This window comes from Eleutherodactylus coqui, chromosome 7, assembly GCF_035609145.1.
Source record: "Eleutherodactylus coqui strain aEleCoq1 chromosome 7, aEleCoq1.hap1, whole genome shotgun sequence".
In the NCBI taxonomy this organism is placed as follows: Eukaryota; Metazoa; Chordata; class Amphibia; order Anura; family Eleutherodactylidae; genus Eleutherodactylus; species Eleutherodactylus coqui.
In genome coordinates this window covers 149,138,465-149,154,357 of record NC_089843.1, presented here as the reverse complement: position 1 = coordinate 149,154,357, position 15,893 = coordinate 149,138,465, and the positions used below count along the sequence as shown (strand labels likewise).

At 41.4% G+C, this 15,893-nt stretch overlaps 1 protein-coding gene across 1 annotated transcript in view; it reads left to right on the top strand.

Annotated features, from left to right (window-relative positions):
• The window catches only part of COL25A1 (collagen type XXV alpha 1 chain), a 404,320-nt gene that overhangs the window by 266,759 nt on the left and 121,668 nt on the right, over window positions 1-15,893 (top strand). Inside the window, exons 8-10 of the mRNA XM_066573822.1 lie at window positions 7,413-7,472; window positions 9,729-9,845; window positions 11,163-11,198. Of these exons, the coding sequence (XP_066429919.1) occupies window positions 7,413-7,472; window positions 9,729-9,845; window positions 11,163-11,198 (213 nt within the window). The remainder of the gene's footprint in view (window positions 1-7,412; window positions 7,473-9,728; window positions 9,846-11,162; window positions 11,199-15,893) is intronic.

Sequence of the window (15,893 nt, the reverse complement as noted above, 5' to 3'; positions counted from 1 at the left end):
TACCTAGCAGCTGGGACTGCAGAGAAACAGATAGCATCTTAAGAATGTTTTTTTTTTTTTCCAGAAGGAATTCATTTACTGAAAAATAAAGAGAGTGTCCAGAAGTTTACAGTATTATCTTAACCTCAGTGAGCTGAGTGTTTCAGCAGATATCTCCCTCTGCTAGAACAGTTAATTCTTCATGAGCCACCTTCTATTAGTTGAGAAGCTTCCTGTTATTTTATACTTTGATGAACAGAATACTATTGTGGTTTGTCCTGCAAGAGTCATTGGAGATCATGATTTGTCTTCGTAAACCAGGCTGAATCCCTGGCTGTAAGGAAGTGGAATATTCTTCAAATGTCACATAACACATTACAGAAAGCAGTTCGGAAGTTCTAATGCCATGTCCACACTGTCCACAATCACGTGTTATGTCATGGCAGGTTTTAGTCCCTACATGAAAAGGTTTATTCGGTAAGGCAGTGTGGGTTTTTTATACATCCTCTACTCTAATGGACTTGAGGAGCATCACTGCTTTCTTAGGGCTGTCAGGGGTCTCCCGTTGTGTGAGAACCTTCTTACACATAAGAAGTTACTAGTATTAGAAATGCCACAAGGTAGGCGAGGGCATTCTTACTGATTTTGCTTTGGCATCCAAAGGTTATAGGTCTATGTATTTGGACATTAGTGCACAAGAAGGACATATCAGAGCTTGAGCAGGGTCAAAGGCGGGCAATTAAAGCAATGAATAGAATGGGTGGACAGTACCAAGAGAGATAATCAAAATTAGAGTTTAGTTTAGAAAAAAGACGGCTGAGGGGCCACGTAATAACTATGTATAAATATATCAGGGGACAATACAGAGATGTCTCCCATCATCTATTTATACTCAGGACTGTGACTGTAACAAGGGGGCGCCCTCTACATCTAGAGGAAAGAAGGTTTCTACACCGACATAGAAGAGGGTTCTTTACTATAAGAGCAGAGAGTCTAAGCAAGTGGTGATGGTATATTTACTGAATGCGACCTAGTTGCCTTTCTTGAGAGTTACACTATTACCATAGTCATTAAATTACTAGGAATGAGTGATTGATGCAAAGATTTATTCTGCACCAAATTTGAAGTTGGGAATGAACTTAAAAAAATAAGAAAAATGGTCTTCTACCTCATTAGGGCTTTTCGCCTTTCTTTGGATCAACAGAAGTTCACCAACAGCACACTATTTCACTCAGCCAGGGTGGGACCCTAAGAAAATGCAAGAGCCACCGGAAGGTCTTGAACCTGTATTCCCTCAACACAGCCATATAAGAAGAAAAAAGATCAGTTGCGGCATATAACGGTGCAAAAATAGATGTCCAAAGACTTTATTCCTCAATCACAGATGCTACGTTTCAGTCAAATATTGGCCTTTATCAAGCTTGATAAAGGCCAATTTTGGGCCGAAACATAGCATCTGTGATTGAGGAATAAAGTCTTTGGACATTATCTGTGCCCCATTATATGCTGCCACTGAACTTTTTTCTTCTTATACAGCTTTACAGTTAACCCTTTCCAATCCACTGTCTGACGTCTAAAGACATTCTGATTGAAGGCTATACAGCTCCGATGTCGGAAGATGTCCGGCAGGGTATTCTTACTGTCGATTACTGGCCGTTCTGTTGTTGGGGGCCTCTCCAGCATGTCACACACCTCAGTACTGGCTCTAGCCAGCAGATGGCGCCATTGTATAATTGCAGAAAGAAAAAGCCCCCTAGGAAACCCTGAATCCAAATTTGGATTGCACAGGGTTAATTGTTATTAGCTACTTTAGCAATTTTAGGGTGCATTCACACAAACATATGCATATTTTGATCCATGAATGCACAGCATATTTATGGGCCGGGATACATTGCTGCCTTGTGTTTTTCTGCCTGTTGGCAGTCTTTTTACTTGCAAATTATTTCTGCACTTAATAGAGAACGCAAAGAAAGTGCACTAATTTTGTGCATAAATAAGAGTAAATACGCAGGTTTCCTGCTTATTTCATGTGGAATAACGCACGCCCATATTTACACTCATGAATGAGCCCTTATTCATAGTTAAGATTCCAATTGCATGATCTGTACCACAAACTCATAACATTTAATCTCAGATCATTTGATTAGTCTTCCCTTCTGCACCCTATTCCATACATTCTATACCAGCCTAGATTAAAAAAATACTCAGCTTTTTGCCCTCTGTGACCAACCATCATCTTTAATACTGTACATTGACTTTCAGAAACTTTCACCTACTGTGTATTCTGTAGCCCACGATCTTCTATAGACTCACACATTATTCTGTGTCTTTTATAACATATTCTCTCCAATACCCTTTTTTGAAAATTTTGCCCTTTTTACTACTCATTAAAATATATAGCAGAACAGGATCACTTTAATATAGATGAACAGACTGCGTTCCGTTACTTGTAATCAGACCCCAGCAGTTTTCCATATTTTGTCTGTTTTCTCATTGGATACATGTTGTATCGTGACAGATTTTTTGAATGAATATGACATATTATTAACTTTTGATATATCAACGGCTTCAATGCTTAGAACAAAGTTTCATAAAACAATTTTCTGTAAAAAATGACACATTTTTTCAAATACGCAATTGAATGCTTTCCCGCTATATAACTCATGCCGCCGTGAATCAAATCCTTGTTATTAATCAACTGTTAAATAACAAAATGATGGGTGTACCTAGACATCAAAGCATCTCTGCTCTACTCCATGTTACACTCTTCGGTGCTGTCTATAATTAATGCCATAATCTAGATATAATTACACATTTTGTATGGTTCCTGGCTTATAAGGGTCGCAATAAATCTCAAGGAGTCTGCAGCTTGTTCAAGACTGACACGTACTGATCTCATGTATCACCATTGTAAGAACAAGGGTCACATATTCTGTAATTAAGAAGAAATAGCATGTAATTCACATTGAATCTGCTGTAACTAATAGAATTACCCAGTGTCATCCGGAGTAGAAGAAGTGTTTTCGAGTCTTGACAGACTGATGTTCTGCATAGGCACCATACATCTCCTTTATGAATGAACTCGATTTGCCAGCTTTCGACAAAATGACCTTTCACCTTGTGCATTGCATGGTTTTCAAGTTGAAAGGATACGATGATTACAAAAACAGCCCCTTATTAGGGAGAAAGGAAAAAGTCTACCACGAAAGCTCAAGTTTTGTGCCTAAGAGCTCAGAATACATTCGTCTGGAGACATGGGGATTTTATGCACTGAAAGTTGTAACTCCCAGCAGTATGTTTGACTTGTATGGAAATATCACTTACTGGCCTTCTAATATGCCAGAGTACTGTACATTCATTAACGGTAGAATTTCTTTGATTTAAAGCTAGAAAGTGGGGATCACGCTGCCGCACCGTGTCCCGCTTGCTCTGGCCAGAGGCCTTGTGTAATAGCAGCAGCTGGCTGTAACCTAAGGAAGTGCAAAGGAAGCAGCAGGTGGCAGCTCTTGTAGCAATGCGTTCCTTGCAAGCACATAACCTTATGCACTGTGACTCTATTGGCAATAGGAAAAAAAAGCCTCAAAGAAACCAAGCAGATCAAAAACGTTAGCATCATACTTCAACTGAAAGCTTTCAATAGCTGCCTAATGTAATATTACAGTCCAATCGGTATCATAGAGCTCTCACAGTTGGTGCAACAGGTGGAATATTTTGATGGTCAGGACTAAGACATGAGAAGATGATTACTAAGCAATTAATATTAATTAAGTTATGTCCATAGGGAAACTCTGCTTCCCGCTGTCATTTCTAATTAGCCTTCCGAATTTGTAACTTTATGAGAGAACAGTTTGATAAACAGCACAAAAGGTTTTGTAGATGCTACTTAGCAATATATGTCACAGAGAGTAGATGGCTCCACTTGGTGGCCACACTCTTCTGGAGATCTGTTGTGTTAGTTACTATACTGGCAAAGGGATGGTGGCAGCCAGGGGTGTAACTATAGGTGATGCAGAGGATGCAGTTGCACCCGGGCCCGGGAGCCTTAGGGGGCCCATAAGGCCTTTCTTCTACATAAAGGGAGCCCAGTGCTATGAATAAAGCTTTATAGTTGGGGGCCCTGTTACAGGTTTTGCATTGGGGCCAAGAAACTTCAACTTACGCCTCTGGTGGCAGCTATTGAGTCAAGCTGGCAGCACCTTCACTCCCAGCTCCAGAAGGAAAGACTGATGCTGGGTCACAGCGATGGAAAAATATATTTTACGTAGTAGAGCTTTCCGGGACTTTGATATTGATGGCCGAGCCGTCATTATCACTCATTCGGGGGTTGTCTCCTTTGAAGGGCCAATGCACTAAGCAAACTAAAAGGCCTCCTTATTGTTTACCAGGTACACCGTAGTACATTTTGTAGTGGCAGTGCTTGGTATTGCATTCACAAAGAACTGCAGAATACTGCTGATCAGCACATGGGTGGTGGGAGTCGGACCCCCAATATTTGATATTGATGCCCTATCCTAAGGATAGGCTGTTAGCAGCAATGTCCTGGAAAATCCGTTAAGGAGGGCAGTAGAGGGACCAGTAAGGGACTTTTGTTTAACAAAATATGTATTGGTTTTGTGATGTTCCAAAATCAAGGCTTACAACATTCCAGTCATGTGTGAAGTCCAGCGGCAAGTAGATTGGACAGATAAATCAGGAGTTACATTGCCAGATATAATCTCTAATAAACATACAAAGTAAAATAAAATTAAAGTGCCAATTTTCACTTCTTCAATTACAGCAACTCCTAATCAGATTAATCAGCAGAGAACCATAAATGAGAGTAACGAGTGGGGGAACACAAGAGGAACACATAAGGGAAAAACGAAAGGGAAGAAAGGGATGAGGCTGTAATGTGATTTATTATAGTGGGTGAACCTGTAATATGATTTATTTCAGTGGGTGAACCTGAAAAGGAAAAATAAAAATGAATTTATTCTATTACCTGGCTGGACCCATGCTCCTCTAAATCTGTTAGGGGAGTAGATGAAATGCTTGAAGGTAAACTAGACCGCCCTGGAAGGGTCAAAGTTCTGGCTATTGGGTTCCATAGGTGCATAGTCTGCCAATAATGGTACCAGGACGACCATGTTTTTTCATACAACCCTTCCCGATCGATAATAATAGCTGCCAGCTTCTCATTGATCATGATCCAAGATAATTTAGTTTTCACAAAGTCAATACTAACTGAGGTTTTCCTCCAGGACCGGGCAATTGCGATCTGTGCAGCTAGGAAGCAATAGGATATCCATTTGTGGAGGGACTTTTGATTTGATCTTATTGTATCTTGCATACAGCTTGGCTATACATATAAAACACAGTAATGATGTTTCAGCCCCCTTTTGCATAAGACATTTGCATAATCATACAATAAACATTTAACAAGTGGTTCTTACTAATATCTGTACATCTTTCAATTACACAGATATAGCCAACTTCAATGTGTTAAAGGGATTTTCTGGGATTTCACTATTGATGACCTTCCCTCAGAATAGGTAGTAAGTAGTTGATTGGCAGGGGTTCACTGCTTGGGTAACCCGCCAACTAGCTGTTTACCAGGCTGTCATTCTGGACAGAATCGGAGGCAGATAGCTCTGTCTGTACTGCAGTTGCCATGGTTGGCATTGCAGGCGCAGCTCCCTTTGAATTCAGTATGCCTGCATTACCAAACTGGGCTGCTTCACTACGAACAGAGTTGCTTGCGGTGGTGGGAAAACAGTTGAAGGTTTCTAATTAGGGATGAGCGAGCGTACTCGGAAAAGCACTACTCGCTCGACTAATTTGCTTTATCCGAGTATCGCTGTGCTCGTCCCTGAAGATTCGGGTGCCGACACGGAGCGGGGAGCTGCAGGGGAGAGCGGGGAGGAACGGAGGGGAGATCTTTCTCTCCCTCTCTCCCGCCCGCTCTCCCCTGCTCCCCGCTGCGACTCACCTGTCAGCCGCAGCGGCACCCGAATCTTCAGGGACGAGCACAGCAATACTCGGATAAAGCAAATTACTCGAGCGAGTAGTGCTTTTCCGAGTACGCTCGCTCATCTCTATTTCTAATCTCTGCCAGGATGCGCTGAGATGGGAATGCCCCTTTAACAGCTTAAGCTATAGTGTGCAGTACCAATGTCATCTCTTAAAATAAATCATTAAAATAAATGAATGAACGTGAATATATCATTTGGATGCCTTTTGAATTCTTACCGGAAGAGTCTGCTACCATGATTTCGGGCTCGTGTAGACAAGTGTATTACGCTGTGCCCATATAAGTGTATTGATTCTTTTAATACCTGGGATCCGACAGAACAAAACTCTGTAAGTCCCTGTATGAATTTATTAGAATTCAGAAGAAAAAAGTCTTAGCATGCTCCTTTGGATGACATAAATACAGAGGTGTTCTACCCTACAGGCATTGCTGCTAGGGAAGAATACGTACAGCACCCAACACAACTTGGGCTCCATGCATATAATTGGCCGAGTGCACATGCCCTTATATAAGCTTACTTGATGGACATTACGCAAACACATATTTTCTTTGCTGCCAACATACCCATGAGGCAAATATGTACAACATGAATTCCATTGTAGGGTACAATCAATGGAAAAAATCCCCGCGCTCCGGAACCCAAAGGGATCAATAATAGACTTCTTAGTCCTTAGTATCAATTATTGTGACGCATTTCGGCAATATAAGTTTTGCCTTTCTCAAGCACATAACATATGGTATGTTATGTGCTTGAGAAAGGCAAAACTTATATTGCCGAAATGCATCACAATAAACGATACTAAGGACTAAGAAGTCTATTATTGATCCCTTTGGGTTCCGGAGCGCGGGGATTTTTTCCATTGATTGTACCCTTCACTTGTATTACACGGCCCGGACTGGGCTGCATCCCGATAACGACTCTCCAGATATCTGGATCAAGAACCTAGGGTAGTTGAAAGGCAATCGTGGATATCGGGTGCCCAGTGGATTCTCCCATCTGAGAATTCCACTGAGCACCAGGTGAGTACTTACCACTACTCATTGTTTCCACCTATATCCATCTGACGAGAGGGGCTGATACATATTTATTTACATGAATTCCATTGTAAAATGAGAGAGGGGTATCGGTTGTGTAGACTGTTAAACAAAGTTAACAATGTCCTTCAAATGCAGAATAGCGAATCCCATTATATAATATGATGCACTTAAGAATTCTTAAACCAGAACACATTTTAGTGGAAATGTTTGGACAAATGTTAAACAGGGTGGTAGTAATTTAGTTTCCCACATGTATGTCTTTCATTTACCATTAACCACACAGTTGTAACAATTGTACCTACTTTTGTTCATAATCCACTGTAAATTGTCTTTGTGGTGTATTTGTGTTGTTCTGTTTTGGTGCTATGTTATGTTGTGTCTGCAGGGTTTGCCAGGCTACCCCTCAATGGCCGCTCTTCATAGTAATCAGATCCTCACCGTCAAGGTTTGTGGCTGATGTGCCTATGTCCAGTCAGGAGTCCAGCAGCATAGACCGTGAGCACAAGAACCAAGATCGTAAAGTCCAGGAGCAAAATACTGATACTTGATGACTATCAAGCATTCAATTGAAGCACCATCACCAATTTTATTCAAACAAGGACATACTTACCAAAATTATGGTAGATTGTGTCACTTAATGCTGACTGGAGCCTCTGACTACATGGACAGTACTGCTGGCACCTTGTTGTGGGAACCTGTGCCAACCAAGTCCGCTAAAATGTACTCACTAGGAAGTCTAATAAGAAAGTACGCTAGAGCTCTTATTGCACATGTATATCTGATCCATTAAAGAACCAACATTAATAAAAACTACTTGAAATGAGTTTTTGGATAAGGCACAGGCTCCCTCTCATACAAGCTGCCAGTGTGTACTCTACCGTACATTATATTTCTAATGCTTATGTCTCTATTTCTTTCTACGGGCCTTCTGATGTCTGTCCTTCAACTTTCTCATCTCTGAACTACAACCTTTGACTTCACTTCACTGATCAGATGGTGTTTCCTAAGATCAATCACGGCTTTCTCTCTGCTGATCAGCAGCTCATTAAACGCCGGCTGATTAAGGTAGTGCAAAACGGTTTTAGGAGATTTGTTTGAATCAGGAGATTTGTCTCTTAAATTTATACATCACATCATTTTTACATTTTTTTTTCCCCAAGGTAATATATTTGACTTTAGCAGAAAAAAATATTTGTACAGGGTTAGAAAAATATGGCTGCTTTCCTCCAAAACAGTACCTCAACTGACCACAAGTTGCATGTGGTATAGCAGCTCAGCACCTTCCACTTCAGTGGAGCCGCAGTTCCAAACACAACCCATGGGCAGGTGTGCTGCTGCTTTTGGAAGAGAGCTGTCATGTTTTTATAGCCTTGCATAACACCTTTAATGGTGTCACTTTTTAATTACATGTAATTAGATACATTACAAGAATATTGTCCTGTATTATTTTAAAGCATATGTGAGTTTTCAGCAAGTTTTCTAATCTAATAGGTTCTCCTTAGCTTCTCATTTAGCACTGTTTGCACCCTGTTTCATGTATTTAAGTTCAGATTTTCAGGTGTTCTTTTACATTTTTTGCTGCCCTGTTTGCAATCCACTTTCAGGCAGGTGGCATATTGTACGGCTACCATTCCACCAGTAGTTCATTGTTCTGTACTTCCTTTCCCTCACTTCCCATACTGCATTGTGCTGCCTCTGGTCCAATTGGAAAGGAGGCAGTATCAGAAAGCCTACCCTCTGCTGTTCTAGGATGATTTTAAGGTTTGGGCATTCAGAGACATTCTGGCCAAATGATTAGTAGATCCAAAGTAATGTGCAAACATATGTGCTCTAATAGCAGGAGAGACAGAGTTTATGAAGATTGTTTACACAATGTCTGCATATCTGTCAGTCTGCGATTGCAGGGAGCAGCCTGTGAAATAGCCCCTCCCTCAAAGCTAAGAGAGCATCCCAGTGCCTACAGAAGCTCAATACCTAACAACAGGCAGTGGATTGCAGAGGGTCTAGAAGGGAGACCCTTAGTGGCAGCCACTTCAGCCTTGAGTTACAATAGTAAACATTTTTTTTTAATGAAAGTAACATTATAACATTGATGACACACAGACCATTACATGAGCACAAGTTATATGAAAATGTAGTGCTCCTTTAAATATCGATTAGAGAATGAATATTTGGTGATTCCTGTTTTAGTAGAATACTTGGACACTAGTTTAATGGAAGACGTTGCAGTTGAATCTTTGCCTTCTGTTATTTCTGCCAAACTCTGCCTATTCTTTTGCATTCCTGCGCAGTGCATGCCTTATACTGCTTCAGGCAAGCAGCAGTGGGATTGCAGGTGCTCAGAATTTCATCCACTACTTAAACCCTAAGCAAGAGCTACTTTGGATCTGTTTTCAGGAGAACATACATGTATTATGTTTAGTATGTTACAACTGTAGTCTGTGCATTGAATAGAATTATTATGCTGAAAGGTAAACTTGGAATCCCACCTGTATAAATTCTCTGCTTGCTGTGGCTGAACTATCCATTTTCAGGCAATGGATCTTGAATAAACAATAAAAGCAGTTTCTGAGTCTCTGGTAGCACTGCAAGAACAATTTTATTGTATCTACTTGCTTTGTTTCTTAGGCTTTCAGTAAACAGTAAGAACCACTAACAAATTGTCTTACTGAGATATTCTAACTATCTGCTTGTTATTAAGGGTGATCAAGGACAGGCAGGGCCACCAGGCCCACCAGGACCTCCTGGACCACCAGGTCCCAGGGGTCCACCAGGTGACACTGGTAAAGATGGACCAAGAGGATTATCTGGAGTTCCAGTAAGTCAGCACCTCTCCACAATATGTGGCACTACATTTACATAGAGCATACAAAATGTAAAATGTTCATATTTATTTCCAACATTTGGTTTCAGGGACTTCAAAGCTAAGAAAACACATAAAAATATTAAACTTTTTTGATATGTCTCTTTTCACTGTTTCCCCTTATTCTTCATTTATTCAGTGCACTGTAGAGAAAAATCTGTTACTCAAAAACTGTCAACAAGTAGACTGATTCATACAGTGAATTAGATACACTATACACTAAGAGTATACTATTAGGAGTGACATATTAATAACTTAATAACCATAGCAGCCTTTAATTCATTTGCTAGGGTGGATTCATAAGTGGCATACAAATCTGCCAGAAAAGAAAAACGTACCAAAATCTGCTTGCTTTACATTCGGATATTGATACAGATTCTGGTGTGGATCTCGTGTGGAATCCACAGAATTTATACACCAAAAATGAGCAAAAGTGTGGTTGATTTGTACTCCGTTAATGAATCCACCCTTAAAGAGATTATGTCATAAGTAGATAACTAAACAGGCATTCAAGATAGTTCATCAGTAGTTGATCGGCCGGGTCCACCACTCAGGATCTCCGTTGATCAGCTGATCCTCTGGCCTGCTGTCAGAGCTGGAAGTGTAATAGAAGGCTTCACCCCAATTGAAATCAATGGAAGTGATGCCTTCTATTACATTTCCGACTCCTCACTGCAGTAGAGCTGTAAGTGTAATAGAAAGCATCAATCCAATGGGAGTGAAGCCTTCTCTTACACTTCTGGCTATGACCAATGATACGGACATCCGGCCCCGCTGTTCTGACAACGGGCCAGAGGATCAGCTGATTGGCGGGGTTCCCAAGTGATGGACTGCAGCCTATCAACTATTAATGACCTATACTAAGGATAGGTCATCAATAATACATGCCTGAATAGCCCTTTAATAAATATGTGTTGCATTCTCTTTCCATGTTTGTTAATGTAAAGCTACACTTTAATTTAGTTCAGTGTTCATGTTCCTTTGATGATATTTCCTTTCCTAGTCTGAGAAAGGTAGGTTTTATGATTTGTTCTTTGTCTGTGTATAAGCAGTAAAGTTCTCATGACTTCACATATAAACATATGGATGTTTTGCTAGTAGTCCTCACAACAGAACTTTAATTCAATTTTATAACTCATTGTAAAGAATGAAAGTAGGTCTACTAAATGAATGTCTGCTGGAGAACATTGCCAATTCATGGTGAGCTGCCTGGTTTCATAAAGTCATGAATTAGATGGTTATATTCCTGTTTTTGCTCTAATTCTCTTTTAGGGGGAACCAGGGAGACCAGGTGAACAAGGCTTAATTGTAAGTATAGCATCTATTTCATTTGTACTACCTTAGCTTGTAATCTGCATATCTATGAAAGGAAGAATGGCAATAGATCTTCTTAAAGGGGTTTTCTAGTTACCAGACAACATACGAGGCAACACAGGGTCAGGATAGGAGGTAGACTGCGGACGTACAAAAATAAGGATTTCTTTATTATAACCAATAATGGGAAAATAATAGGTTTAAGAATGGTTAGTGAACAATTGATAAGTGTTAAGTACCTTAGCATTTCTTGAAACAGGCCTATCACTAGCTATTAGCCACAATACTGAGTATTCACATTAAGCAATTTACAGATTGTGAAAACAATTACAATGAAGTATTTCATGCAAAGAAAGAGAAAATCTAGGCTCTGCTCAGTGAATGCGATGGAAATGACTTGTAACGGAGAAGACATCTCTTGCATATCCACATGACCATAGAAAAATGGAGTACCACTTACTGAGCTGGGGGGGGGGGGTTTCCTCCTTAAATCCCCCCTGAGGCATATCAGAGCGGTGTACAAAGGTTGCTCCAAATCCCAAAGGATTCCAGGATAAGATTAAGAGTTGAACATACAAGTTGTAACAAAGTTCAGACTTGTCTCTGATTAAATAATGGCACCCTCACCATGTGTCCAAACCAACTGATATGCTAATGTCCGACTGTATCAAGAGGCATATCTCTATCACTGTTCCTGTATAACAAGCCTGTTCGCTGTTGGACACAAAATGCTTACATGTGTATACTTGGTTTTTACTGAGGTTCTTCCTCACTTACAACTCAAGGCATTGCCGGTATTGTGTTGGAGTGACTGGTTTCCCAGAGTCCGCTGATGGCTTTCGATCTGACAAGTTGTGTGATTATTAGAGATGAGCGAGCACCAAAATGCTCGGGTGCTCGTTACTCGAGTCGAACTTTCAGTGATGCTCGAGAGTTCGTTTCGAGTAACGAACCCCATTGAAGTCAATGGGTGACTCGAGCATTTTTGTATATCGCCGATGCTCGCTAAGGTTTTCATTTGTGAAAATCTGCAAAACACAAGAAAGTGATGGAAATGACACAGAAACGAATAGGGCAGGCGAGGAGCTACATTTTGGGCTGCATCTCAAGTTCCCAGGTCCCACTATTAAGCCACAATAGCGGCAAGAGTGAGACCCCCCCCCCCACTGTCAGCGTAAAGATCGTTCTCCTCTGCCACAGCTGTAACAGCTGTGGCAGAGAAGAACGATGTTAGCCCATTGAATTCAATGGAGCCGGCAATACAGCCGACTCCATTGAAAGCAATGGGCTGCCGGCGATCGCGGGATGAATTGTCGGGAAGGGGTTAAATATATAAGCCCTTCCCTGCAATTCATCCAGAAATGTGTAAAAATAAAAAATATATATATACTTACCTGGTCCCGGCAGACGGAGTTCAGCGCGGCAGGCTGCAGTTCTCCTGAACTGCTCTGAACAGCTGTGAGTAGTATTCAGCAGCCGGGGATTTAAAATCCCCGCCTGCTGAATCAGATGCCTCTGATTGGTCACAGCCTGACCAATCAGAGGCATCCCTCACTCACACCCATTCATGAATTCATGAATGGGTGAGTGAGGGCTGCCTCTGATTGGCTCAGCGCAGGGACAGCTGAGAGCCAATCAGAGGCAGCCCTCACTCACCCATTCATGAATTCATGAATGGGTGTGAGTGAGGGATGCCTCTGATTGGTCAGGCTGTGACCAATCAGAGGCATCTGATTCAGCAGGCGGGGATTTTAAATCCCCTGCTGCTGAATACTACTCACAGCTGTTCAGAGCAGTTCAGGAGAACTGCAGCCTGCCGCGCTGAACTCCGTCTGCCGGGACCAGGTAAGTATATATATTTTTTTTCTTTTTACACATTTCTGGATGAATTGCAGGGAAGGGCTTATATATTTAACCCCTTCCTGACAATTCATCCCGCGATCGCCGGCAGCCCATTGCTTTCAATGGAGTCGGCTGTATTGCCGGCTCCATTGAATTCAATGGGCTAACATCGTTCTGCCGGGACCAGGTAAATATATATATATTTTTTATTTTTACACATTTCTGGATGAATTGTAGGGAAGGGCTTATATATTTAAGCCCTTCCCGACAATTCATCCCGCGTAGGCCGGCAGCCCATTGCTTTCAATAGAGTTGGCTGTATTGCCGGCTCCATTGAATTCAATGGTCAGTGCTCGTTTAATCGAGACGAGTACCTCGTGGTGCTCGTCTCGAGTAACGAGCATCTCGAGCACCCTAATACTCGATCGAGCATCAAGCTCGGACGAGTATGCTCGCTCATCTCTAGTGATTATGTATTGGTCCGACTTGTCTCTTTCCATTGTGGTCCTAGCATCATTGACCTTACAGCAGTCTTCTGCAGCACATCTACCTGCTGCCTGTCACATCTAGGAGTCTTCCCTGAGCACAGGGTTTTTCCAGACAGTGATGAGCAGTGCACAAAGTCTCTCAGCAGCCTGTGAACTAGGCAGCTATCCTCAGTCCAGCTGTGATCTCCTCTCTGCACATCTCACCCTGATCTCGAGCTAGATCACTCGCTCTTCCTCTCTCAGCGACAGCTGACCTGCTCTGCCACTCAGTGAATTAATCATGCAAAACAGCATTTCTCCCCATTTTGCATACGGACCAATAGATGACACCGAAACAGCACATTTCTATAAACCAGGTATTTGTTAGATTATTTCATTCTGCTTCATTGCTGCATGAACCAATTTCCTACAGCGCGAATAATCAGAGAATGCTCATAACAGTCCGCTGCCTCTCTACAAATGTACACTAAAAGATAATTGCCACGGACAACAAACAGGATAAGATCAAGAAGGCTACACATTTGTTAAAGTCTATCAAGCCTATTCATATTTCCACTGGTGGTGTATTGAATATTCAATATATTTTTTAGGGTTTCTCAGATTAATTCTGAGGCATTATGATGATGTATTGAGTTTCCGTACTGATACCATATGGTTAGACACCAAAGTATTCTTGTTTACTGCGGTACGTTCCAGGAAAGTGGTCCAGTTGTAAGGTGTTAAGCTTCATAAAGCTCCGTACGTTCAATATGCTTACACAAGGCAAAGGAGGTTTTTTTTTTTAGTTTCTACCAACTGTATATTATTCTAACTGCCTTATTTATTTTGTGCTCTACTTGTTTTTATAACTGCAAAGCATTTAACTTTTATCCCTTGGCAAGAGATTAGAGTTTCCAGGTTTTAATTGATAATGTGTTTTCCTTACAATTCAGGTTAATATTGGCCAACCTCAACTTCCTCAATGGAAAGGTTTAAAGCCACTAAATCTTAATATAATGTACTATTTGAGTAATATTTATAATATGACACTCACACTATACTGCGTTCTATGTCTCTTCCTTCACAGCAATTTCCTTAAAGGGGTTGTCCCGCGCCGAAACGGGTTTTTTTTTTCAACCCCCCCCCCGTTCAGCGCGAGACAACCCCGATGCAGGGACCTAAAGAAAAATCCGCACAGCGCTTACCTGAATCCCCGCGCTCCGGTGACTTCTTACTTACCTGCAGAAGATGGCCGCCGGCATCTTCTCCCTCCGTGGACCGCAGGGCTTCTGTGCAGTCCATTGCCGATTCCAGCCTCCTGATTGGCTGGAATCGGCACGTGACGGGGCGGAGCTACACGGAGCTACACGGAGCCCCATTGAGAACAGAAGAAGACCCGGACTGCGCAAGCGCGGCTAATTTGGCCATTAGATGGCGAAAATTAGTCGGCTCCATGGGAGCGAGGACGCTAGCAACGGAGCAGGTAAGTGAAAAACTTCTTATAACTTCTGTATGGCTCATAATTAATGCACAATGTACATTACAAAGTGCATTAATATGGCCATACAGAAGTGTATAGACCCACTTGCTGCCGCGGGACAACCCCTTTAATTTTTTGGATACTATAGACTACAGCAATTTGGTATGACAGCAAAACTGTTTTATGTGAGCCCTTGATATTTGTCAGTGTTGGAGGGCCATCGGTAGAACATATGGCCACACCTATTAGTGATTAAATATGTGGTCAATAACCACATTTTGCCGATGTTCTTCTCTCATAATATGAGAAAATGTCAAAATCTGTTTTATTTATAATACAACACAGTACATACTTGTAGATACAGACCGGCACTGGTATTAAAAAGTAATAGAACAATCATTTACAGCCATTTTGGTTGGCCTAAACATGGGCTTTAGCATTATTTTAAAGATTCTTTAGACTATCAATAACATAGTGGATGCCATGAAGAGCAATCAGTGAGCTGATTGATAATATGGGGGAGCAACTGCCTTACTTAAAGAAGTTTTGTGAGACTAAACTATTGACCTATCCTCATCGGGGTTGATAGAGAAGAGGAAATCCTGCTCAATAACTCTCTGTAGCAGATGCTCAGAAGCAGCAGTATGGAGGACATTATACAAGTACTGAGCAGTAATGGTATTACAGTACTGGAATCAGAGAAAACAATTAGTAGATGCAACAGGATTATCATTGAGTATCTCTCTCTGTCGCTCTGCTGCATCCTTCTCCCCCCGACCTTTCCATAGACATCTATGGACAGCAGATCTATTCACTGAGTCATCACAGTGAAAGTCAATTACATTTTTGCTTCATGTGTCTGTATTTTATTAGTGAATTCAGATTGAGTGATCAGTTATA